The sequence below is a fragment of the Rhipicephalus microplus genome, chromosome 1, assembly GCF_043290135.1.
Source record: "Rhipicephalus microplus isolate Deutch F79 chromosome 1, USDA_Rmic, whole genome shotgun sequence".
Lineage (NCBI taxonomy): Eukaryota > Metazoa > Arthropoda > Arachnida > Ixodida > Ixodidae > Rhipicephalus > Rhipicephalus microplus.
The window spans coordinates 94,741,000-94,767,363 of NC_134700.1; the positions used below are offsets into that span (position 1 = coordinate 94,741,000).

Consider the following 26,364-nt stretch of genomic DNA (forward strand, 5'->3'; position numbering starts at 1 on the left):
AAATACTAAATATAATTTGAATAAGATATAAATAAGGAGCCAGAGTTTCGTTTTATATATTCAAAGCTGGCAGGTTCACGCAGCGCATGTACTTACACCGACGCCATATTGATTACAGAATGAAAGTCACTTGCATACAACTCTAGCGCCGCTGAAGCAATAGTATTACGAGCCCACCAACGTCATGATGGCCTTCATGATTATGATAACTTATGTATATTTGCTAATACTTAGGTATGAGTTTTATTTGAAAGTTGTTTACAAAGTACCGCCTTGAATGCTGTAGTCATTGCGATATTTCAGCCTGAACTTATACAACCTTTGGAAGGCTCTCGTTGTTACTGTATACGAAGCCTTAGTTCAAATAAACAAAGTATTTTGAGTCGCTTGGAAGTAGCCGTACAACATTCCTCTGTGAAAGCCTGGGATACTTGTGCCAAGTTAAAGGCACAATTCTCGGACTGTTTTCGAGTTTGTTGCTTTGCGAGGCTAGGGTTGTTTTGAAATGGTTGCCTTATTATTCGACAACTATTCGAACAGAATTCGATTCGTATTCGTATGTAATTCAGTGTCGTCCTTACTCGACATGTATACGATTCGTTTTTTATAATTGACTATGCTTACTACCTTAGTTACAACCTTTAAAACGTAGTGTTAGCCCAGCCCACAGCAATTCGGTGCTTGTGTCTGGCAGCCTTGAAAAACAGTCGCACTAGCTCGTTTCAACTCGAGCAGAGTTTACATTTCTTGGCGAAAATAAGTACTAACGCATTAAGAGATAAAGATCACTACATAAAGCAATACATTTGGTTGAGCAAGAATGTAAGAATATCTCAAAATTTTCTAGAACTTAACAGTTTCCGAGATACGAACCGGTGCCACGAATATGTATTTACGGGTGAGTCAACTATCTTGACTGTAGAAGTGCTTGGAGTCACTGAAAGAAGTAATCGTTGTATATGAAGCATCGGTGCAAATTCTCTCTGGGAGAAACAACCATGGCTTTTGGCGGAGATGTTACTTTTAGGTGTGAAACACTCTAGGAAACTGGGCTTTCATTGTCTGTGATTGCGTGCTGTCGATATCTCAACGCACGCAAGGTCACACCTAGCTTACCTAACTGGGAACAGGTTCGCGCCAAAGAGAGGTGTTCTTCCTATTATTCTTGGAGCGCTAACGATACCACGCATGAAAATGGAACAAGAGGAAGCAAGCCCTAAACTGAAAGATAGAAAATAAAAAAATTAAAATGATAGTAAAAAAGCATCAAACAAAAACTGCTACACGGACAGAAGCTGGTGAATGACAAGAAAGATAGCAGAAAAGGACAAAATCCCACAGAAGCGCAGCTCGCACTTCCTTCAGACTTCACACCACTAGAACGAAGCTGCCTTCATGTTTTGCTTAGGTTTTAATTTACTGTATGAAGTTGAAATCTCGCGCACTATGTAGTCATATATTGCGTTTACAAACACTACCTCTGCGGAACATTGTCGCACTTGAAGTCTCTCAGTTCTATTTGTTTGTTCAATCCAAAGGTGATGGCGCAATGAAGTGCTTTAAAGGAGCGCTTCTTCTATTTGTGGTCAGTATGGTGTTCAAAACGCGACTTAGATACGCTTTTGGTTACCATGAAAGCTGTTTCCTTTCGTTTTTTGATACTGGAGAAAGTCGGCCTACGATAGAATAACCTACGGCAACGGCAAAGTTGCTTCTGGGCGTGTACATGTTGGGCAGGCTGACCCAGGTGTTGGTCTCCGGGTTGTACTTCTCGGCTGAGAACAACCTGTTGGTACCGTTGAAGCCACCGATCGCGTAGATGTAGTCGCGGAAGCCGACGCAACCGACTCCGCTTCGTCTGTAGCGCATGCTCGCGATGGCTGTCCACTGGTCGGTTGTCGAGTCGTACCTCTCAGCCGAGCTAAGGCACTCGTGACCGCTGAAGCCACCTGTCACGTACACGTAGCCATCGTGCGTGGTGGCACACGCGTCGCTGCGTTGCACGTTCATAGGGGCGATCATTGTCCACTGCAAATTGCAAGATGATGAAAGAAATCAAGAAAACGTCTTATGCACTCGCTTAAGTCGAACCAAATGTGAAAGTGGCTAGACTTCGCTCCTTTTAGTCTAACCACTTTCTCTTTCGGTTCGGTTAGACTTACCACTTTCGCTTAGTTCACTTAGCCTAACCGCTTTGGCTCTCGGTTAGACTTAGGGTAGCGAATCTCTTCTTAATCCAACCTTGTCCCGCGTAAGCCGTAACTGGCAGTATTTCCCGAACAGTAAAATAGATGGCACTGTCGCATAAAAGTACATACACATAACTTTTCTGGCGTTTCGAAGGGCGCTAAAAGAATGAGAAACACCTAGAAAAAATAACATGCTCAACTGTTTATCTTCCCAAGCATGCAAGTTTGAAAACACGAAAGCGGTCACGAATACCACTCTCAAAATTTTTAAAGCTGCAGAAAAGCAGGTGAAGTGATGTATTTTAGGTTGTGAGAAAAAATAGGCGAGGGCAGCGGCGCTGCGCGGCGGTGCACAGTTATACGCTCCGCACGTCCTCTCCCAACTCCCCTGCTCTTCTGGGGCCAAGAATCTTGCTTCCTCTGTCCATAAGGTCCACTTGTGGGCTTAGCAATGGACCTTGCTAGGTTGCCACACTGACCAGGGAGCGGTCCTTGAAATCCGCATGTTTTTTGACTATTGCACATCTTCTTTCTTCTCTTGTAGACGTCGCACCACCCGTCCTCGCCCTGTCTCACTTGACGTCTTCAACGTCATCATGGTTTATGCCGCACCACGCGAGCACTTCGCTTTATTTCGCTTTATGCTCCACGCACTTTTTAAAGACGCACACGTGAACGCTCACCACTCATCGCAGCATTTCTGTATGTATAGTGTGACTTTTTTTCCCGGGCAGAAGCTCTCCCAAATAATTAGTTTTATCTGAAAACTAATTGTTTCACATAAAGACCAGATTGTTTCCCCTAATAAACTGTTTCACCAGTCCAAACACTCCGGCTGCTATCTTCGACCTTGTCAGTACTCCGTGAAGACATTGGGACTTTGAATCGGCCTTTCCTGGGCACCTCGGTAGCGCATAGTGAGGCGTTCCAGCACTTAAGTGGAGGTGAAAGCAATGGTAGCTCCAGGCTCCCATTTCGATTACGGTATCACCTTCGCAGGGATATTCTACGAGGTCATCGAGCCACGGTCGTCTCACACAAACGTCTCAAGAATAAAAGATATGCTGATATCTGTTTTAGAGACCGAGAAAGTTTGCCTTCTTTTTAATTTATTTGGTGAAAGCGCGCTTTTTGTGGGCGAGAAATGTTCTTAAGCGAGCACGTCCTGGGTTTATTCCACCACGGTTTGTTTCTTTAGAACACCGTCAATACCTTTACAGGCTAGTGAATAGAATGCCCAACTTGAAAATAAACGTGGAGAATGAACCTGTTTTGTGCCCCGGGGAGCTCAGCCGTACTGTTAAAGGAAAGGGAACCCCCTCCCCACCTACCTATATTTCTATAAAGTTCACTTAAGGAATAAGCTTATTACCATCTTTGTAATGTCTCAATATTTTTTCTTTCTCTGAATGAATTAAGCTTGTACATTATTGCGATAAATTATTAAATTATTTTGACCTAATATAGACATCCATCGGAGTAAATGGTAGTTTAGACTTCGCACCTGGTTTGTTCGGTGGTCAAACTTCTCAGCCGTGTTATGCCTGTGCCGACCGTCGTAGCCGCCCATCACATATAATATCTCGTTCAGCACAGCAACGCTTACGTAGCACCTGAAAAACACGCCATATCAAAAAGAACTTCATTTATTCTTGCAGTATCGGAAAATTCTAAAAAACCTCGTTGTAGCTACAGGATTGACTGCACGTACAGCAAAGCTTGTAGTATTTGATATTCAAGCTGACGTCGATATGCTTCAGTTTAAACATCAAAATGCTAACTTCACGACAGATACTAACCACACAAATATTTAAAATAAGATTCTTGACCACAGAAACACGCCAACCATCTGCACTGAGTTCTCAAAAACCAGTGAAGCTTTCCCTGAGCGTGGCAGGCTTCTACATCGGCTTTTCACAGAGGAAACAACTATGTCACACAGAATAAAACAGCGGATTTATAGATTAAGAAATGTGGATAGTACTTCTATTTAGAAATTGTTATAGGACCAAAGTGAGACGTGTCTACAAAGAGGAAGCTGAACATTTTTTGCGTGTTGTGTCGTATATAAGGCGAAGAAATGATGCTATTGCAGCAAAAGGTAATGTCAGGCTGAATACTACGAGCAGCTCGAAACATGAAGAGCTTAGGTCAAGAGAAAAGCACACACGAAATGAGAATTCACAAGACGAGCGTGGACTAGCTGTCACAACTTGACATTTAAACAATGCTTCTCTAACAGAAACAAAAAGGCAGAACCCCCGCACAGTGGCAATTGATCATATTGACGCAAGGTAGGCTGGCAACTATAGTCGCCAACATCTGAGGAGGATAACAAAGTAGTTCTGTGGGCGCGTGCTCTGGTGTTCGTGGTTTTGGCCTTTGGTCACAAAAGTAAACGCCCTGCATTTGTGCCTGCGGCCCTGTGCCTTTGTGACATTTTCTGGTGGAGTTGCTGGGTATGGTAGATGATACGGTCCCCAGAGAGCACTCCTGACGCAAGCACATCGAGTAGCTCAGAACTTACCCCTGTGCACGTACGTTCCAGCCGTCGTCTCAAGGGACTAGAGCCACAGCACGGTTTGCTGCCTGAACGTCAGAGGACTATGAACCAAGGACCACCTAACGTCACCGCGCCAGCACCAGTGCACCCGGTTGGCAGCCAGCCCAAGACGCCGAAGACATTTCATGGAGCTGCTTTTGAAGATGCCGACGACTGGCTCGAGCATATCGACCGAAAGCCGTCATCAACGATTGGAGCCCAGAGCGTAAGCTACGCTATGTGTACTGCTTTCTCGAGGACGCCGCGAAAACGTGGTTTGAGAACCATGAAACAACGCTTACGTCATGGGATGAGTTTCACCGGCAGTTCCTCAAGGCCTTTGCCCGAGAGCATAGGAAAGAGACAGTGGAGCGTGCTATAGAGGCAAGGGTTCAAGGCCCTAACGAAAGAAAGGGTGACGACTTACATAGAGGACATAGATCAGCTTTTCAGGCGTGCGGAGCCCTCAATGACCAAATCCAAGAGAGTCCATCACTTAATGCGTGATGTTATAGAAGAGATTTTTGCGGGCCTGATTCGAAACCCACCTGTGACACTTGCGGAGTTCCATGAGTAAGCCACTGCCATGGAGAGGGCCCTTCAACAGCGTGCCAGGCAGAATAACCGGGGTGTACATCCAAGTGAGGTCACTTCTGTCACTCTCGGCAATGACATCAGCGCGTTGCGAGAGCTCGTCAGAACTCTCATTAAGGAGGAGCTGCAAAAGATGCAGGTGACTGCTTCACCTGTAGAGCAGCTCTCCGGTACGGAGATGGTACGCGCCGAGCTAAAGCAAGCCGTTCACACTTTCCCACAGTTCGAGGCGCCACAACAGAGGCAATGTGTTGAAAAGAGCTACGCGGAAGCAGTCCGACGTCCTCCATAGTGCAGTTCACCCAGTGTGTTTTACCCCAATGAGCGACGCGCTCAGCAAATGGAGGTAGGCTTCCGTCCTCGCAGCCCGCCGTTGATCGCCGTTGCACGACCGAGGAAGAGTGACATCTGGTGTACACCCGACCACAGGCCCCTTTGTTTCCACTGCGGGGAAGCCGGACACGTCTACCAAACATGTCCGTACTACCGTGTGGGTCTCCATGGATTTCCGCCTAATGCCCCTCGTCCACGACCTGGCGAGCGACCACTGGAAATAGAGAGCTTCATCTCGAATCGACGCAGTATCGAACATTGGTCGCACGAGCCCCGCTCGTCGTCGCCTGCTCGCTACAGGTCATCGAGCCCAGCATACTCACGCGGCGCTCCGAGACGCCGTTCACCCAGTCCTGCAAGTCGGGAAAACTGAGTTCAGCGACCTCCGGAGGTGAGGCCACTGATACTGACTCTACGGAAGATCCTCCACTACGACGACAGCGACGGCAGCAAAAAAGTGTACAGACGCAGTCAAACGTCGTACGAAGAGTTGTGACATCAACTATTGTGGTAACCGTAGACGACGAAGAAGTAATGGCACTAATCGACACTGGAGCAGACACGTCCGTTATGAGCATGAGTCTTGCCTGCAGGCTGAAGAACGTTTCTACCCAGTGGGCTGGGTACAGCAGGAGGCCATCTTCTCACTCCGGTGGGACGGTGCACAGCGCGAGTCAGTATTCATGGATTTATGTATCTAGGAGAATTCGCAATACTGCCCAGTTGCTCGAGGGACCTTATTCTCAGACGGGACTTTCTGCACGATAACGGAGCCATGATTTACTTGCAAGGGTCGCAGCTGACGTTTTCTATGGCACACGCCTTAGCGCGCAACCCTCACGACAGTTACGTCAATGCTTTGAGAATTGTTGACGATGACCTCACGTTACCGCCGAAGAGTAGCGTGTTGACCTTGGTAACCTACGACGTTTTCGATGAATTCAACGACAATGAAGGTATTGCAGAGTCAAATACCCCGCTGCTGCTCAAACGAAACATCTGCATAGCCCGATGCCTTGTTAGGGTGGAGAATAAACGCTCTCGAGTCCTGCTGACTAACTTCAGCAATGAGTTTCAGCACGTCTCTGGAGGCACCACTGTCGCTTTCCTCAGTGAAATCACCGACTTTATGTAAGCACATTGGATACGACTTCACCGCATGCAAAATCTTGTGCTGGCCTGGGCAGCCGCATTCACGTTAATTCAGACTTTCCAAAATCACAAAAACAGCGGCTGCTGTACCTTGTGACGAAATTCTTGAACTGCTTCTCGACAGCATCTAAAGTTCAACGTACTAACGTTACAAAACACCGCATTGTTACCGAGGAGTCGGCGCGGCGTCTTCGCCAACATCCATACCGTGTGTCGCCGAAAGAAGGAGAGGTGACTAAGCGTCAAGTACAAGAAATGCTGAATGATGACGTCATTCAACCCTAATCCAGTTCATGGGCGTCACCTGTTGTCCTGGTAAAGAAAAAAGAGAACACACTACGCTTCTGCGTCGACTACCGACGGCTTAACAAAGTCACAAAACGCGACGTTTACCCCCTGCCACGAATTGATGACGCCTTAGACCGTCTACGCCATGCCCAGTTCTTTACATCATTAGATCTCAAGTCAGGGTACTGGCAAATTGAAGTTGATGAGGGCGACCGTGAAAAAAACGCATTCGTGACTCCCGACGGGCTCTACGAATTTAAAGTGCTGCCTTTCGGTCTCTGTTCCGCTCCCACCAAATTTCAACGCATGATGGACTTTGTACTTGCTGGACTAAAGTGGCAGACGTGTCTTGTATACTTGGATGATGTCGTTGTGTTTTCCAGCACATTTGGCGAATATCTTTCAAGACTAAAAAGTGTTCTCTGTCACAAAACGAGCGCTCAAAAACGGGCGCGCCGCCAATTTCTCGCGACGAAGCGCCGAGAGGTCAACGATAAAAAAAAAGGAAAAAACAAGCATCCAAAGACGCCCCGGGCACGCGTCATTCTCCCTCAGAAGCGTGGGTTCGCCGACAAAACCTCCTCGCATCGGCGGCCGAGCAAGCCCTCGAAATTTGTAGATGGAAAGGGGCGTGGTAATGCCGGGTTGAGTCATCCGTCGCGGACGGCCTTTGAACCGTCTCGCCCTGTCCCCAGCCTTCGCTGCGTATGGCGCCGACGAAATGATGAGAACTTTCTGGAATCGCGCACGGAAGATATTTAACCGAGCAGCGGAGATGAGAGGTCAGGAGAAGACGGAAGTTAGCGCCAGAGCGCGTAAAGTATACCGCCGTGTAGTTGGCGAAGGTTTTGTCTGTAGAGACAAAGCGGGAGAAGAGGATGATTTCCACCTGAGGGGTGACGACTTGAGCTACAGGCAAGAGTGTGTGTTTACCGCTATCGAGCGAAGACGCGTGGCAACAGCTGTGTGTGTGAAGCCGGCGTGTTTCCGGCGAAGATGTTTGAAGCTTGGAGAGTGGCCAATTGAAGACGCGAGGTTTCCTGGAAGAGAAACTTCGGTGAGGTTTCCTGGAAGAGAAACTTCGGGGGCAGCGGAACGACAACAATGCTGGACTTTGAATGCGTGATTCTCGGAAGAGTATCCTCCAGACTTTTTGTTCCAAGAACTTCGGACTGAATAGGTTTTCTATTTCTTTAGTCTTTAAGTGTCTTGGTTGTTCAATGCATGCGACTTCATTCTAGTGCGTATTGTTGTCTGTGTCCGTTGTTTCGAGTGTGGCTGATTGTACTGTGTAGTACGTTGTCTGACTCGTGACATATTGTATGCAACTATTGGGGAGTGTGCATTCTTGTGTATTGTTTTCGATCTGCCATTATTGAGAATATAATTTTGTTTGTTTATCAACTCTCGGCTCTGACTTGTTCTTTGGGCCACAGCCGGCATCCGCTGGCGCGCCAAAAAGGACCACTGCTAAATTATCTACGCTTTCGTGGTGCGGTTCGGGGGGCCGATACTTCGGCCCTTGGAATTAGCCCGGCGATCGCCTCCCTAATTAACGGGACTTGTGACAATTATTCTGGCGTCCGCGACAGAACCTTTTGGTGCACAGTGTGTCCAAAGTAGTGAGAAAGAGCCTTGAGTTGTTTATACTGCTATCGGAACGATTCTGTGTGTTGTTCAGTGTTCTCGTTAACGAGTGCAGGGGAGTGTTCCGATAGACTGATTTAGGCAGATACTTTTCACACGCGGCAAGACTTCATTTGCGAGGCACAATGGATCTCGAAAAGTTGGTAGCTCTTGGTGAGATGATGGGTCTTTCTGGCGCTGAACTACGGAAGTGGGTAAGCCAGAATAAGAAAGAGGCTGTGGAGAAAGAGAGATAGGCAGCTGAGAGAGCCAAAAAAGAAAAAGCAGCTGAGTTGGAACGAGAGAGGTTGGCAGCTGAGAGGGCCAAGGAAGAAAAAGCAGCAGCAGAGTTGGAGAGAGAAAGGCTGGCCGCTGAAATGGCGAAAGAAGAAAGAGAGGCAAAGGAGCGACAGCTGAAAGAAGAAAGAGAGCAGCAATTGAAGTTGGAGCTGGAGAGAGAAAAGCTGGCCGCTGAGAGGGCGAGAGAAGAAAGAGAGGCAAAGGAGCGACAGCGTAAAGAAGAAAGAGAGGAAAGGGAACGGCAGCGGCAGCACGACATGAAACTCGAGCGGCTCCGTTTGCAACAGTGAAGTTCTCTACAAGAGAAGGAACACTGTCTCTACAAGAGAAATCTTGAGAGCAGCCAGGAAACTTTTCTTCTCGCCGTTTCAACGGCGATGCGTGAGGAAGTTTTGCAGGCGTGCCACGACGCTCCTTCTGCCGGTCACTTAAGCTTTGCTAGGACATTAGCACGCATCCGACAAAGGTACTTCTGGCTAATGCTTTAGTTAGTATGAGGCACCAATTGCCAGCGTGTTGGGTGTAGCGGAATTAATGCGGCTGATGTAGAGCGCGTAGCCAGTTCCCGACCCGTCAACTAAGGAAGCTGATCGGTTTCGCGAAGGCGAACGCGGAAGACCCAAGCGCGGGAAAGAAAACAGACTTCTTCGTTCTCATGGTGCAAGAGCGGAGCAGTCAAGGTCGCCCCCGTTAGAAGGGGAAAGCTTACTCGGAAAAGCGTCTGGCAAGAGGCAGGTCAGGCGGCACCGTCCGAGTTTAGGCCATTGTTGGCATGCACGCGTGTCAGTGAGAATGACGCGGGGACGCGACCACTTGGCTGACCGAGACATACTGGCGGCAGGGAAACGACCATAATCTCCCCCTCTGTTGTTAGGATGTCGGGGCGCCTCGCTGTCGCATGTACACCTGGTAAGAGCACAGAGCGCAACGGTGTACTCACCGCTCTTAAGGACGCTTCTTCGAAGCAATATTTAATGAGAGAGCCGACGGGGCTCGAGCGTGAGAATGGCCACCGACGGAAGTCGGCCGACAGAGGCAGCACGGCCTGGCATGGGAGAGAGTGTCACACGCGGAGAACCTATCCCTTTGCGTGCTGTATTTGGTAACGTGGTTTTTACCAATACAGTGTCTATAACGAAAGTGTTTCTGCAATTGGTTGTGATGATGCGAGTCCCAACATGTGATTGGATTTTGTGAAGACTCTTTGTTCGACCAAGGGTTGAAAAGAGGATGGATGAGTTTGAAATGAGAGCGGATGTTCGGGCTTGGACTCGGGCAGTAGCCTGAGGCAGCAATAAAGCGTCTCTTCACCGGACTACGGCTCTTCATTCGCGCTGCCACCGTGCACTCGAGTCATCGAGGGGACCCATTCCGAACCTCAAACATCTTCCCTCTTTAGCTAGTGTTGAAGCTAGTCGAGGAGGAGGAAATTAACTGGCGCAGTCGACGTGGAGTGGAAAACCCGCTGCGAGGAAGAAGCTGAAGTCCGGGAAGCCGACAAGACGCTCACCGCTTCGGGACCTGCTGTTGCGCTGCAAGAAGCAGCATTGACATTCGGTACGAGCCTGCCGGTTACCATTGGAGCCTGGAGTCGGGAAGCGCAAGAGCGCTGCACATCAGTGAACGAGATGCAGAGCTAAAGGTCGTCGTTGAGCGACGGACTTGCCGGAGAGGCGCTGAAGGGTACTGCTTCAGGAGCAGAGCAGCAGAGACAGTCAATGTGAATCAGCGACAGGGATGATCGGGCGGAGACCTGCTGCATTGGAAGTGGTCATCGCACATAGCGGTGGTGACGAGACGGACGCAGTTTCACCTGTCAAGTTCATCGAGCGACGCATCACTGCAAGGTGAGGCCTGATTTGTGCACTCTCGGGGCCCCCCAATTTTTTTTAACTGAATGCACTTGCGTTCAGACACACTCTGGGAGATGGTGGATTCAGAGCGAGGTGTCATGGAAGGTGACAGTGTGAATGAATTGGATCACACCCGCGAGTTGCAGCTCGAGATAGAAGTGTTAAAGCTCAAGCTTGAGCTAGAGAAACTGAAGTCATCGCGTGCCTTGTTAGAGGAGTCGGAAAACCGGAACCGGCATGCTAGTATCGCACGGTACGCGAAAGAGCTGAAAGCAGTCCTAGTGCCCATGCCCAGTAGTGAGCCGATGATTCCGGCTTGGTTCAAGAACGTGGACGCTCTTTTTGCAGCGCTGGGCATCCTGAGGAAATTCAGGGCACGATTCTGTTGCCATTCGTAACCGACAAAATGCGTATGTTCGTTGCCAATAAGGCAGAAGCTGGGGTATGCCGTATTCAGATTTAAAGTCATTGGTACTAAGGGAGCTGAGAATGACTCCGACCGAGTACCGGCGAATGTTCCTGGAAATCAAACAGATGAATCGTGGAGCCAAATGATGGCGCGCCTGGAGACCATGTTCACTTACTAAGTTAGAAGTAGAGAAGTTGAGACATTTGAAGGTCTTCAGGAGCTGCTGATAGCTCACAGGCCAGAACAGTTAATGCCAGATAATCTCCGCTCGCTAGTAACTCAGCAGGAAGTAAGGGGTTGGTTGAGGCCCAAGGATATTGCGGAGTTGGCCACCAATTTTGAAGAAAGCCTTGACAGCAGGCAGGGCAGTTACCGCTGTGCAGAAACAGGAAATTTCAATTATGGGCTGCAATCGAAACCCTTTACTAGAACAGATTGCAGCCCCAAATCAGGATCGTGTTTTGACTGCGGAAAACAGGGTCACTTTCAGAGAGATTGCAAATTTTCCCGTGAGACTGCTGCTAATACAGCCGACGTTTTAAGCGTGACATCCCAGAAAAAGCGATTATGGGTAAGCCGTACCGCACCATTGCGACAATCTGCGATTATGAAAAACTCGCTGATGAGGGATGCGCAGATTGAGATCCTCGTGGGAAACAAGCCAACTTTCGCACGCGTTGACTCCGGTGCGGATGTGACAGTGGTACGTGAGAATAAAGTGTCCGCTGATATTTTTGGTGAGAGTAGCGGCACAATAGAGCTAACCGACGGTTTTGGGCAGGGTGTGACCGCGCGCCTAGTGTGGCTACCTCTCAGACTCCCAGTCTCACCAGGAAGTGTTGCTGAGCCGGAGAAATTGCGATGCACGGTTACCGATCAGTTGGCTTCGAGTGTATTCGTTTTGCTTATACCGAAGGATTACGAATGTCTCCGTCACCAACGGCAATAGTGACTGAATTGTCTAAAGGAGCGCAATGCGAGGGTGAACTGTGTAAAGCGGGAGATTAGACAGGAGCAGTATTCACCGAGGAGAGAGCCAGATCATGTGCCTCGAAATTTTAGCCTTAGCGCTAACGCCGTGCAGCGCACAGTGGAGAAACAGGACGGCCGAACAAGGGAGCCGCAAACGATTAAGTCCGCTTTCCTTGTAGAGCAGGGGGAGTTGAAAAGTCTCAAATACGCGGCGGAATGTGCTATTGTGGACATCGAGAGGCTTGGTCCATTTGGTGTAAATCCTCTCTATGGAGAGCAGAAACGAGATGAGCCATTGGCCGATGTGCGGCGTCTGATGAAAAAGGTGTCGTACGTAAAGGTAACTTTATAGGGCGCAGTTGGACGGGAAACAGCCCCGCCAGTCTGTGGTGTCAGAGTCGAGCCGAGACGAAGTGTCAGCGATCGACAACTCTTGCGGTGGTAACTGCCCAGAAAAGAAAACGAGAAAGCGCGTCAAGAAGCGGCTAGCATTGGGGTTCGGCGGTGGAACGAGGGGGTTGTACGTCTTGCATATTCCCCGTTTAAAAGGAAAAGTATCCTGATTAGGACCATCGCGTGAGCGACTCAAATGTGGAAATGGAGCCCTAAGCTCTTTGGAGAATGAAACTACCGGATTTGTTGCAGGTAATTTTGGTTTGCGCTGTTTTTAAGGTTTGAAACGGTTATCTTACGTGACGAAAGGTTATTTTATAACAAGTTTTCCGTTTTCTTTTTTTTGTGTTTAGGTATGGCGTGTTACCGAAGAGTGGTGGAATGGTGAAAGGCTTTTAGTGAAAAGTCGGCTATTTATCGGTAACGGCAGTCCGAGAGTTTCGAACACGCTGCCATGAAACGTAGAGGCACAGGTACCGTTTTACTGAGTTAGAGGCCTTCGCATTGATTTCTGAGTTGACGGCAACCAACCCCAGCAAAGCTTTTTGTTTCGCCACGGACGCATCGCAAAGGGCAATTAGAGCTTGCCTTTACCAAAGGATAGCTGAACAAGAATGACCAGTTGCATTCCTCAGTAAGAAATTGAACTCGTCGCAACAAAAGTGGTCCACGATTGAACGAGAAGCGTATGCAATTGTGTGGGCACTAGAATCATTGGGAACATGGTTATTTGGTACAAAGGCCAAAATAATGACTGATCATGACCCGTTGACTTTTCTGACTCGTGCGGCACCCTCCAGTGCTAGGCTAACGCGGTGGGCATTGGCGATCCAAAAATATGACATAGAAATTGTTTATATTAAAAGTGCACTGAACAAGGCTGCTGATGCTCTTTCACGTCTCGGCTGATGATTGGATTCAATGATTGTAACTCTTTAGAGGCAAGGCGACGTTTTGTCTGTTTCATATGGTTGAGTTTTTTTTCGTGTTGTTGATATGTAGCCATTGAAGCAGACTCTGTGAATTGAATGACTTTACAGGAGTTTGCATCGCATGTTTAAGTGCTATGCGTGATTTTAAAGTGGGTTGAACTGACTAATAGTTCCGGTGTGACGTGAAAATGTTTTGTTTGTTGTACCAGACATTTTTTTGTGGTGTTGTTGTTGTAGAGATGCGAGCTTGCACCTGAGTGGTAGAACTGCTTTTAGGTGTAGTTTTTGTGTTCTATAGAAATAATTTTGTAGATAAAATAGGGTAGCGTTTGGGACGTAAGTTCATCATCAATTTTTTTTGTCTTGGTGCAATTCATTCAGACTGAGGTATACCTATAGCGCTGGGTCCGTCGCTCTCTTTGAGTGTGTTATGTGAGGCCTGGAGGGCGCATGGAGTGGGTCTGCCGTTTTGGGACAATGACCGTGTGGTGTGGTGAATTCAAAAGACAATATGCCGCCAGACTATCCACTGTGCGTGTGCCCTGTGCCAAGCTAATGCGAACTCACTAGTGCTGTGGACTTCATCCTAAGTGTATTATTCAGTGCTGTGCATTACGAGAGTGCTTTCTGTCGGAGGACTATTTGAGGACATTATGTATATATGTTGCGGTGTCTATATCGCAGAAGGACGCAAAAGTTCTCCTGTTGAGATGGAAGTGATAATCGGTTCACGCATGTGCGTGCACCGAGAGTAAGTTTATTTTGAGTAAATTTTTTGTTTGTTTTTGTATCGCGTTACTGGACATCGAGTATCCAGTAACACTCTTGAGGGGGGAGGAGTTAGTATGAGGCACCAATTACCAGCGTGTTGGGTGTAGCGGAATTAATGCGGCTGATATAGAGCGCGTAGCCAGTTCCCGACCCGTCAACTAAGGAAGCTGATCGGTTCCGCGAAGGCGAACGCGGAAGACGTGAGCGCGGGAAAGAAAAGAGACTTCTTCGTTCTCACGGTGCAAGAGCGGAGCTGTCAAGGTCGCCCCCGTTAGGATTAGAAGGGGAAAGCTTACTCGGAAAAGCGTCTGGCAAGAGGCAGGTCAGGCGGCACCGTCCGAGTTTAGGCCATTGTTGGCATGCACGCGTGTCATTGAGAATGACGCGGGGACGCGACCACTTGGCTGACCGAGACATAGTGGCGGCAGGGAAACGACCATAATCTCCCCCGCTGTTGTTAGAATGTCGGGGCGCCTCGCTGTCGCATGTACACCTGGTAAGCGCACAGAGCGTAACGGTGTACTCACCGCTCTTAAGGATGCTTCTACGAAGCAACATTTAATGAGAGAGCCGACGGGGCTCGAGCGTGAGAACGGCCACCGACGGAAGTCGGCCGACAGCAACAGCACGGCCTGGAATGGGAGAGAGTGTCACACGCGGAGAACCTATCCTTTGCGTGTTGTATTTGGTAACGTGATTTTTACCAATGCAGTGTCTATAACGAAAGTGTTTCTGCAATTGGTTGTGATGATGCGAGTCCCAACATGTGATTGGTTTTTATGAAGACTCTTTGTTCGACCAAGGGTTGAAAAGAGGATGGATGAATTTGGAATGAGAGTGGATGTTCGGGCTTGGACTCGGGCAGTAGCCTGAGGCCGCAATAAAGCGTCTCTTCACCGGACTACGGCTCTTTCTTAGCGCTGCCACCGTGCACTCGAGTCATCGAGGAGACCCATTCCGAACCTCAAACATCTTCCCTCCTTAGCTAGTGTTGAAGATAGTCGAGGAGGAGGAAATTAACAGCTTTATTCGTCCTTTCAGCGCTATGTCTGCACCATCCGTGACTCTCAGAGGCGTAAAGTTCCACCCGCAAAGCCCGCCGGCTTCCTCCAACCTTTAGATTCACCTTGAGCACCGTTTTAGAAAGTGGAAATGGATCTTCTTGGTTGATTCCTTACGTCATCCTAAGAAAATCAGTGGATAATCGTCGCAACCGACTATCTGACTCGCTATGCAGAAACCAAAGCTGTGCCAAGTGGAAATGCAGTTGAAGTCGCCAGATTCTTCGTCCACGACATTGTTTTGCGTCATGGTGCACCTGCCGTTTTCATAACCAATCGCGGAGCAGCATTTATGGCAGAATTATTGCGACAAGTCACTAAGCTGACGCACACTAACCACCGGAAAACAACAGCTTATCATCCACAAACGAATGGCTTGACGGAGTGGTTAAACAAAACAATCACCGACATGCTACCTATATATGTTGATGTAGAGCACAGAAGGTGGGATGAAGTTTTGCCGTACGTCACGTTTGCTTAAACATCGCTGTGCAAGAGACCACAGACCTAACACCATTCGAGCTCGTTAATGGCTGCCGCGTCGCAACACCGTTAGACGCTATGCTCCACGTAGACCGGCACACCAGCGGAAATGACAGCGTTGACGACTTCGTTGGGAAAGCCGAGGAAGCCTGCCAGCTTGCACGGGAGCGCATTCGCACGCAGCAAGATGTCGACGCTCGCCGTTACAACCAACACCGAAGGAAGGTCCACTATCAACCAGGTGACTATGTATGGGTGTGGACACCAGTTCGACATCGTGGGCTTTCGGGGAAGCTATTGCGGTGCTAGTTTGGCCTTTACGAAGTTGTGCGCTGCCTCAGTGATGTGAATTACGAGGTAGTTCTTCAGAGCTCAGATACCAGTTTAAACTGAAGACGTCCATGTCCAGAAGTGGTCCATGTAGTACGAATGAAACCGTACCATGCCCACGAGTTATGAACTGTTCGAACTTTTTTTATTATCCACAGCAGCGCGGGCTTATGTGTTTTTTTTTCGTTTACGTGGCCATCTTTTTTATGACCATCTCTAGCATCTTAGTCAATCGACCGGGATGGTCGCTCTTGAAAGGGGGGAATTGACGCAAGGTAGGCTGGCAACTATACTGGCCAACATCTGACGAGGATAACGTAGTAGTTCTGTGGGCGCGTGCTCTGGTGTTTGTGCTTTTGGTCTTTGGTCACGAAAGGAAACGCCCTGCTTTTGTGCCTGCGTCCCTGTGCCTTTGTGACAATATGCGAAACACGAATGAGGAAAGTTCATATGTCACCAAAATCAGCACAGCATTACGAGGTAGAGGTCAATTAGTACGTACATTACTTCCATGTCAGGACTATCATGTTAAGACGTGTCATTTACCCTTGTCATCACTTCACGTCAAGTCATGCCAAATTTGGTACCTGTGGAGCTAGCGAAACAGCCCCGACGTGCTATGAGCGTAGCATGTAGTCTAATGTAGTCTAGTTTTGCATGACACGCATGCAATGATTATCATGTTTGGACGTGTCATTTGCATTCGTGGTTCATTCACCTCACGTATTACCAAATTTGGTATATGTGGAACTAGAAAAAAAATCGCGAGCACTCTGAGCGTACATGTAGTCATGTTTTACTTTACATGCATTTCATAGTTATCAAGTTTGGACGTGTCAGTTACCTTCGTCGTTCATTCCCGTAACGTTCTACCAAATTTAGTATATGTGGAGCTAGCAAAACGGCCGCGAGCGCATCGTGAGCCTGGTATGCTGTCATGTTCTTACATAAAACGCATCTCATAATTATCATGTTTTCACCCGTCAAATGCCTTCATAATTCATTCACGTGACGTAATACTAAATTTGGCATATGTGAAACTAGGGAAACGGCCGTGAGTACATCATGAGTGGGGCACGTTGTCATGTTCGTACATGACACGAATGTCATAATTTTCATGTTAGGGTCCTTCGCTTGAGTTCTCCATGCAGCCATGTCATACCACACCAGTTTCGCAACATGTCACTTGAACAAAACCCCCGCAAGAGCAGCAAGACCCGGAAATCAAAGTCATGACATTCATGACATACATATCATGATTTTCACGTCATGACTATTCACGCATAATCGTCATACAGTCATGTTATGCCATATTATTTTGTTATTGATAACATTACCGAAATGGTCAGGAGAGCTAAACGTCGTAGGCGGCTGTATAGATAGATAGATATATAAACAGATAGATAGATAAATAGATAGAAAGATAGATAGATAGATAGATAGATAGATAGATAGATAGATAGATAGATAGATAGATAGATAGATAGATAGATAGATAGATAGACTCAATGTCGCCGATGTTCGCTAATAAATGCTTCGCATTGAAAGGAAGGCACACGACAGGAACAAACAATTATACGCAGGACGAGCACGAACAACTGAGACAACTCTTCATCATAAGTTAGCAGCTTGCTCTTTTCGTAAACGCAGCAGCGGCAGCGAGCAAATTGACCTTTCTGCTCTTTAGAACCACGAGTTTTATAAGGACACGCGCAGAAGAGACCATGCGCCGTAGATGTGCGGGCTCATAGAAACGCGTGAGTCGAGAACCTTTCCAGCGCGCCTAACCCTTGACCTTCCAGCCATTTCACCACTAGTCACAAAAACGCGCCGAACCTTCGGAGTTCTCAGGACCGCTACACAATAGATGATGTATATAGAAGGTCGCCGTTAGCAAGCTCGACAACGTACGCTCCGTTGCCTAATTTCGCGCAGCGCACTGTGGAGCAAGAGGTCGCAGATTCGGAGCCTGGCGAGAAAACTTGTTCTTCTCGTTCTTTCCTTTGCAATCTAGTGGTGTATATTTTACAGCGTCATATGCGGGACCAAAATACGTCAGCGGAGCCATCGTGAAATGTGGTATAAAACCACTTTCTGTTAAAAACCTTAAACAAGCGCTGCTTGCAAGAACTTGCGACAGCAGTCAATAGATCATCATTGTCGCTCTATAATAATGAATAACGTGACCTTCACACGAAAAAAAAATTGTAAATACCGTAACTACTTTATTTTCGCTGGTGCCTTTGGCGCCTCGCGAGAGACAATGACGAACGGCTCTCAAATTTTTCGCGGTGCTGCCCTCACGGCAAGGTCTCACAGATACGGTGCCAAAACTGCACAAATCAACTTTATGTCATGTCAACTTCAAATGCTAATTACTGCTTCAGGGAAGACATTACATTGTGTTCGCGCTTTATATTATTAGTTTTGGGCTAAGCAAATACAAAATCACAGTAAGGAAAAACAAATAATTATGCAAAGACTGATCAGCGCAGTCGCGGGACGCTTTATTAACAACGCGGAAAGTGGTACTGTTTAAGGGGCCAGTCAACAGGCTCCGAAATGCGCAGGATAAGCTCGCGCATTTTTCCTGCGTGTGACCAACCTCCTTCAACGCGCAGTGATGTCAACTCGGCGATCGGCGACGTGATGTACTACGCAGGTCGTCGATTGGTCTACACCGGGTATCAATGAAGAATAATTTAGTCAACGTCGCCGATCGCCGAGTTGACGTCACTGCGTGTGGAAGAAGGCTGGTCAGGCATACGAAAGATGCGCGAGCTTTTCCTGCGCGTTCTGGAGCCTGTTGACTGGCCCTTTGAGGAGGTTTACAGAACGTGGGCACCATAAATTGTGTTTCTATAAGGCAATCAGTTTTCAAGTTTGTGCTGAGACTTGACAAAATCGCGGCTAAGCAGTAGTCGGCGCTCCCGAGAATACCTCGAACCTAATATTACAGCCCAGCCTACGCACTGAAAGTTGTATTACATTCTCAAAATCAACTCTTTCTCTTCTCTGGAAATATGCTATATTACTGAAAAATAATAGCGTCATATGTACAAGTATCACGCCATTGGCTGATTTCAGCAGGGCGCTCAGGGTCTATGGGGCCGCCACTCCACGTCGTGACATGTCCACGTGAGCGCGCTTGATCACATGGAAAAGGCGTTCTTCATAAAAAGAAAGAATAAAGTGCTCAATCTGACGAGGCACGTATGACGTACTTCCCACCCCCATTTCATGCCTTCAGGCTTAGCTTTCAGCGCTTTCGTCGGGAGAAAGAAGAGAGGAAGCAATTGTACGGGCACGCAAATCTGTTACTCCGCTCGCACTGGACGCGCTCTAAATATTTTTGCAGCGGTTCATTTGGGAGGTAATAAGCTCATTTAGGCCACTGAAAAAGTGTTGCAGGGCTTTTTTAGTAAACAAATCTTGTCTGACGAAAGCGTTTCTAAGCATCTCTTTATAATGCCACGTTACTTTCTGAAGTTTTGTTATCACCCCGTTACACTGTGCGTAATTTTGAGCCCAGAGCATGCCTGCGTGTTTGAGAAGCTTTGGGACTGAAGTATAGATTACAGATTGTTCTAAAACCATCGTGGTCACTAGCGATAACGCTAGAATATTCGACGACTCGTGCATAAATGCTGACATGCATCACCGATTGGCAGTTGAACGACAGCTGACGCTCTGTTCAACGATATCGGTGCCAGTGGGTATCGCTGTAATCTTACTTTTCAATTGTTGGCCACAAGTTCGGACCAAACAAACTGTTTTATCTTCAATATGTAGCCTGTTCCCTTCGCCCAGGTGACGACCCCGTGACATCTGGTGGAAGTGCTGCTCCTTTCATTTATGGGACACCCCCTTCAAGCCATGAACCTATCCCTCGTCACAGAGAAGACTCCGACGCCAGCCACGAGCTGCCACTTAGACGTAAGCAACAAGGCCTGCCACTGGAGTGTGGGCTTCTACATGAGAGAACTCCAAGACCAAAGGCGTTGATGATAACCTCGTCGACAGTGACAGCGCCTGCTCCGGCAACCTAAGGAGTCGCCAAATTTTCGCGGTACACCACTTGAAGACCCGGAAAACTGGCTCGAAAGGTTTGACCGAGTCACCGCCTTCAACGAGTGGACCGACGACCACAAGCTTCTGCATGTCTATTTCACTTTAGGAGACACTGCTTGGACCTGGTTCGAGAATCAAGAGTGAAACCTGGCAACGTGGGACGTTTTTCAGGCCAGGTGACTTGCCACGTTTGCAGGTGTGGTCCGCAAGGAAATCGCTGAAGCCCTCCTCGAAACTCACGTGCAGCTGCCAAAGGAGAACGTGACGCTCCTCACAGAAGAGACTATCAGACTCTTTTGTCACGCCGACCCCGAAATGCCTGAGGACAAGAAAATCCGCCTCCTCATGCGAGGAGATAAGCAGGGGCTTTTTGGGGACTGATGCGGAACTTCCGAGCAGCGTCCAAGAATCGGTCTCATAAGCGATGACTATAGAAACGACCCTTCAAATGCACACATGACAACTCAACCACCGCTCGACGCCAGTCTCTGCAGAGATCCAGCCACTATGCTCCGACAATCTGCGTGAAACCATAAGATTCGTAGCGCGCGAACTTCGCCGCATGTCCCCTTCGTGTCAGCGTGAGATTTTGTCAATCGCAGACGTTGTCAGAGAAGAAATTCAGCAAACGCTGCGCATGCCTGAGCCTGGGCACCTGCAACCCCAAGCCATGAACTATACGCTGCAGCGTCCCGAAGACATGCTCCACCCCCACGTTCACGTCAAGAGGTAGCGCCATCCAATTTTTGTGGTCATACACCGCTGACACCACCACCGGTGGCACACCCCTCACCTGCCCCCAGCTTTACGCACATTGAAAGACCGACGTTTGGCGCGCTCCTAATAACCACTCACTCCTCTACCACTGCGGAGAAAGTGGCCATACATACCGCCGCTGCCAGTACCGTCAAATGGGCCTACGCGGCTTCGCCATCAATGCACCACCCCCGCGGCACGTTAAGCGACCACGCGACATTGCTGAGCGCCTGATTACAACACAAAGGGCACGTCGACGTTCTTCTCGTTCACCCTCACCGATGACAACAGTAGAGCAGCCCCAAGAAGGGCCGTTCTGGGAGCCCATATTCGGAAAACTAAGAGCAGCAACAAATGGAGGTTCGGCTGCTGTACGAAGAACTACCGAAGATTCTTCGCCGCTGACGTCGTAATGACACGTTAACACGCTGCAAGCCGGACAAAGACCTGATGTAGAAACTTCCCGGCCAGATGGAGACCTGACGATGCCGTGTGGAAGCGGTGGAGTAAACCGACGTAGCCGTGACCCGATGCCACGATCAAACCGCAAAGCAAGACAGTAAATTAGTGACCTCGACGTAATATTTGATGGCCACAACGCCAACGCTCTTGGCAGTGGAGCTGACTATTTTGTTATCAGTGGGCTTTTCGCGACGGAGTTGAAGAAAGTGAAGACTGCTCGGCAAGGTCCCTAAATACGCTCCACTGGGGGTCATCTACTAGCTCCGGCTGGTGATCAACAGCAAAAGTCAGCATCAATAACCGGACTTATGCCACTAGCTTTCTAATTCTGCGGCACTGTTCCAGGGATGTGATATTTGAGATGGACTTCTTAAGGGGAGATGCTACTCGAGGACTTTTTGAATGTTCACCCTAGAGTAATGAAACTTGAGCTGTTTATGAAACTTTTTATGCGGATTTCGTATATATAATTAGTTGTCTTGCAAGTTACACACTTTTAGCTCATCAACATGACAAAGTGAAAACCTTAGCCCTCCCCCCCCCTGTTTTATCCCTAAACTTCTGTAATTTTTACCATTCATAGTTCATAATGCTTCAAATAACGTGTAGAGTGCAAATAAATAATTAGGAAGCACATACAAAATATGTGATACGCGTGAAAAATAATATTCTTAAAAAGTCCACATTTCACCTACCGTAGTAAAGGTATACATACGATGTTTTTATTATACAATAAAATATTGCAATTCAAACTGAATAACTACATTTGCCATACTTTGCAAAAAACTTGGGCAAAATTTCATGCACATCCGAGCACTAGAAGTGCCAGAAAAAGGAGGACCACATTGGAAAAAATGGCAAAATTAGTGTTTTGAGAAAAACAAGTTTTAAAGTTAAAATTGAGTTTTATTTATAAAAGATATCAGTGAATCGGATGAAATTTGCACACCAAAAAACAATCCTTCTTGTAGTGGCCACTGCGACTAAAATACGCAAGCACCGTGAGTTTGTCCCTCTCGGCTTTCTCGAGGCGACTCCTCACAAACATTTGTCTCACAGACAGGGCCATGAAACAGTTGCCGAACTTCCGCTCCATCTGGTAGAGCCTTGTGCTAACTGCAAGCTAGGAAAATGTTCGACAGGGCTGCGAAGTCCAAACTAAATCCAGTGCCATGTCATTTTCCAGCCACGTTTGTGCCACATACCGTCGTACATAATGGCAATGTCGTCCCTGCTAAGTTCTTTCAATGCGATCCCGGTTGCGGCGGCTGCATTTCCGATGGAGGCGGAAATGTTGTAGGCCCGTGTGCTCAGATTTGGGTGCACGTTAAAGAACTCCAGGTGGTCGAAATTTCCGGAGCCCTCCACTACGGCGTCTCTCATAATCAAATGGTGGTTTTGGGACGTTAAACCCCACATATCAATCAAATCAAGTTCTCTCAATGCGAGCTCTTTTGGCCTCGCAAGATTAGCGCTGACGTCATCCATTGCCGCATCACGAACTTCCCGGCCGTCGGATGTGAATTACTTTTGACGCATTGGCTTTTGCAAGCCAACAGATTAACTGCCGCAAATTGGACCAGCTGCTCGTAGCCTGTTCCTACAGAGCACGCCGCACAACGGCTTTCACTTGCGAGCAATGCCTTTTGACATTTATAACAGAGATAATTACACGAGAAAAGCATTGTTCAGCTGGGCTGCTCGACAAGACATGGACCTCGCAAACAGGTTTCACAGCACACGCAGGCGCGCAGCGGCCAATGGCGGTCTCGGATTCGTACCATATGATAAGCCAGTCGCGGCGCTCGAAAAACGCACAGAGGAGTGCTTCTTTTTATTATTTCTTGTGCTGCACCAGGGAGAGAAACTCTTGGTATTTGAAGAGTGAGGCCCGACTATTCGACTCAATCGATCAACATTGGCGAGCAGTGGCGCATTATCGGTGCTAAGGTGCTTGAAGACTGCACACTTTGGACCTTTTAACAGGTACCTTGGGCTCTTTAGATGCAATTTAAAGCATTTCCAGTTAGGTCTCGGCCTGTATTATTCTTAGCATAACAGTAGAGATAATAATCTTATCAAAACATGTGAAAATAAAAAATCGGCAATTAAAAAAGAAACTCGCGTTTTTCGACCCGCGTCTCCCCTTAAGTCAACACGGCGCAGTCATCGACCTCAAGTCTGAGGCAATAACGCTATCCACACGAAAAGCACTTCCACCACAGACAGCGTCAAACAGGCATGCCCTGATTGTACTGGACGGCCAAGTCACCGTTCCTCTTAGCTCGAGCGTCAGCATTTCTGTCGGCACTCAAGAATCAGCAGACATGCACGGCATCGTTGAAGACGACCAGCACCTGTTGATCAACTGCAAAATTTGCGTCACCAGAGGAATAGCCGAGCTGCGGCGAGGTAACGCAAGAGTGATGCTCACCAACTTCAGCAACGAGTACAAGCACGTGAGCAAAAGTACGGTGGTTGCTTACATCAAAGAAATATTGAAAGCCAGCAACGCATTCGCCTTCATCAATTCTGCCGAATGCAGTCCAATAACTCAAGCGCTTCAACCAGTTTTCAACGTTAATCCGAGCCTTTCGACGCATGAACATGACAAGCTTATAAGCCTGCTCCTGAAATATAAGAACTGCTTTTGTCATCGTCAAGAATTCGACAGACTCCCGCAGCGAGGCATCCAATCATAACAGAAGAAAGTGCCAGGCCACTCCGTCAGAGCCAGTACAGAGTACGCGAGGCCATAAAGAAAGAAGCCGGCGAAATGCTACGCGACAATATCATTCAGCCTTCAAGGAGTCCATGGGTGTCACCAGTGGTGTTAGTGAAAAAGGACAAAACTCTACGCTTTTGCGTCGACTATCACCGCCTGAACAAAATCGCTGAGAAAGACGTGTACTCGCTCCCCCGGATAGAAGATGCCCTAGATTGACTCCACAATGTGAGGTAGTTTTCATCAATGAACCTCAAGAACGGCTATTGGCAAATCGAAGTCGACGCGAGAAACCGATAAAAAAACCGCTTCATAACAACGAATGGCCTGTTCGAGTTCAAGGTCATGCCTTTCGGTCTTTGCTCGGCACCTGCGACATTATAACGAGCCATGAATACAGTCCTGGCTGGCTTGAAGTGGCAGACCTGCCTCGTTTACCTCAGTGACACCATTGTGTTTTTGTCGAGATTCAACGAGCACCTCCACCACTTCAAACAATCAGGAGCTTTGAACTCACCCTAAAGTCAGAGAAAAGCCGCTTCATGCAAAGGAGCTCCTGTTTTTTGTTCACTTGATCAGTAAGACTAAGTACGTCCAGACACGCAGAAAACAGTGGCCATCACCGCCTTCTCGCCACCCACCGACAACAAGGCCGTGCGCCGATTGCTCGGCTTGTGCGCCTAATACGGATGCTTCGTCAAAGACTTCTACATCCCCGCGCCACTAAAACACCTCACGAAGATTGACGTCGATTTGATGTGGAAAACGGCGCAAATTGAAGCATTTCAGAAACTGAAACGACCCCTGCAAGCACCGCAGCTACATGCACATTTTGAAGAATATGCCAAAAGAGAGTTACACACCAATGCAAGCAGCGTAGGACTTGGCGCCGTCCTTGAGCAAATGACCAATGGCCTGGAAAGGGTTATCAGTTATGCCAGATGGTTGCTATCCAAGGCCGAGGCCAACTATTCCACAACAGAAAAGGAGTGCCTGGCTATCATCTGGGCAATGTCAAAAGTTTGCCCTTACCTCTATGGCAGTCCTTTCAATATTGTGAGCGACCACAATGCCCTCTGTTGGATATATAACTTGTAGGACCCCTCATGTCGCCTCGCGCGGTGGAGTCTAAGACTTCAACATTTCGATATTACTGTCGTGTACAAGTCTGGAAGGAAACACTCTGACACCGACTACTAGTATCACGCCCCCGTCAGTCCACCACCACAGGAAGACCAGGAGGATGAGTACTTCTTGGGAACCATAAGGGCCAACAACTTAGCCGAGCGACAGCAAGCCGACCCGGAACTGAGAGGGCTAGTGAAATACCTCAAGGGCTGGACCAGTGTTCCCCTAAAAGTCTTCAGGCGAGGACTGGCATCATTTTCTCGAAGAATAATGTCATAATAAATGATAACTTTCCTCCGGCCCGATCAAGCTACCTTATCACTGTACCTTCGGCAATGCGATCGGAAATTCTACAGGCCTTGCATGACGACCCAATGACGAGCCACCTTGGTTTTTCCCGCGCGCTACCGAGAATACAAGACAAATACTACTGTCCCCGCCTTGCCACCGACGTCGCTCATTACTTGAGGACATGCCGGGACTGCCAGTAACGCAAGATTCTATCGACAAGGCCATCAAGTCTTCTGCGGTCTATCGAACCACCTCGCCAACCGTTCAAGCAAATCGGTATGAACTTACTTAGGCCATTCTCGATGTCGGCACTCGAAAACAAATGGATCATCGTAGCTACCGACTACTTTACCCGCTACATTGAGATAAAAGCCCAGTCCAACGTTAGTGCATCTGAGGTAGCTAAATTCTTCGTCGAAAACATCTTCGTGTGTCACGGCGCTCCAGAGGTTCTCATTACCGATAGAGGTACGTCATTTACCGCTGAGCTAACCCAAGTGATTTTGGTGTACAGCCTAACAAGCCATCACCGTACGACAGCGTACTACCCACAGACCAATGGCCTCACCCAGCACCTAAACAACACTATCGCCGACATGCTGGCCATGTACGCCGACGTCGAATACAAGACATGGCATGCTATCCTTCCGTAGGTGACATTCGTATGCAACACCGCCGTACAAGAAACGACGCAGATGACGCC

General features: G+C 48.1%; 1 protein-coding gene across 1 annotated transcript in view; it reads right to left on the bottom strand.

Annotated features, from left to right (window-relative positions):
* Positions 1 to 26,364, bottom strand: part of LOC142791013 (kelch-like protein 10) — a 97,394-nt gene that overhangs the window by 4,464 nt on the left and 66,566 nt on the right. The window contains exons 6-7 of the mRNA XM_075885407.1: positions 3,694 to 3,802; positions 1,696 to 2,028 (exon numbers count right to left, since the gene is read on the bottom strand). Coding sequence (XP_075741522.1) covers positions 1,696 to 2,028; positions 3,694 to 3,802 — 442 coding nt within the window. The remainder of the gene's footprint in view (positions 1 to 1,695; positions 2,029 to 3,693; positions 3,803 to 26,364) is intronic.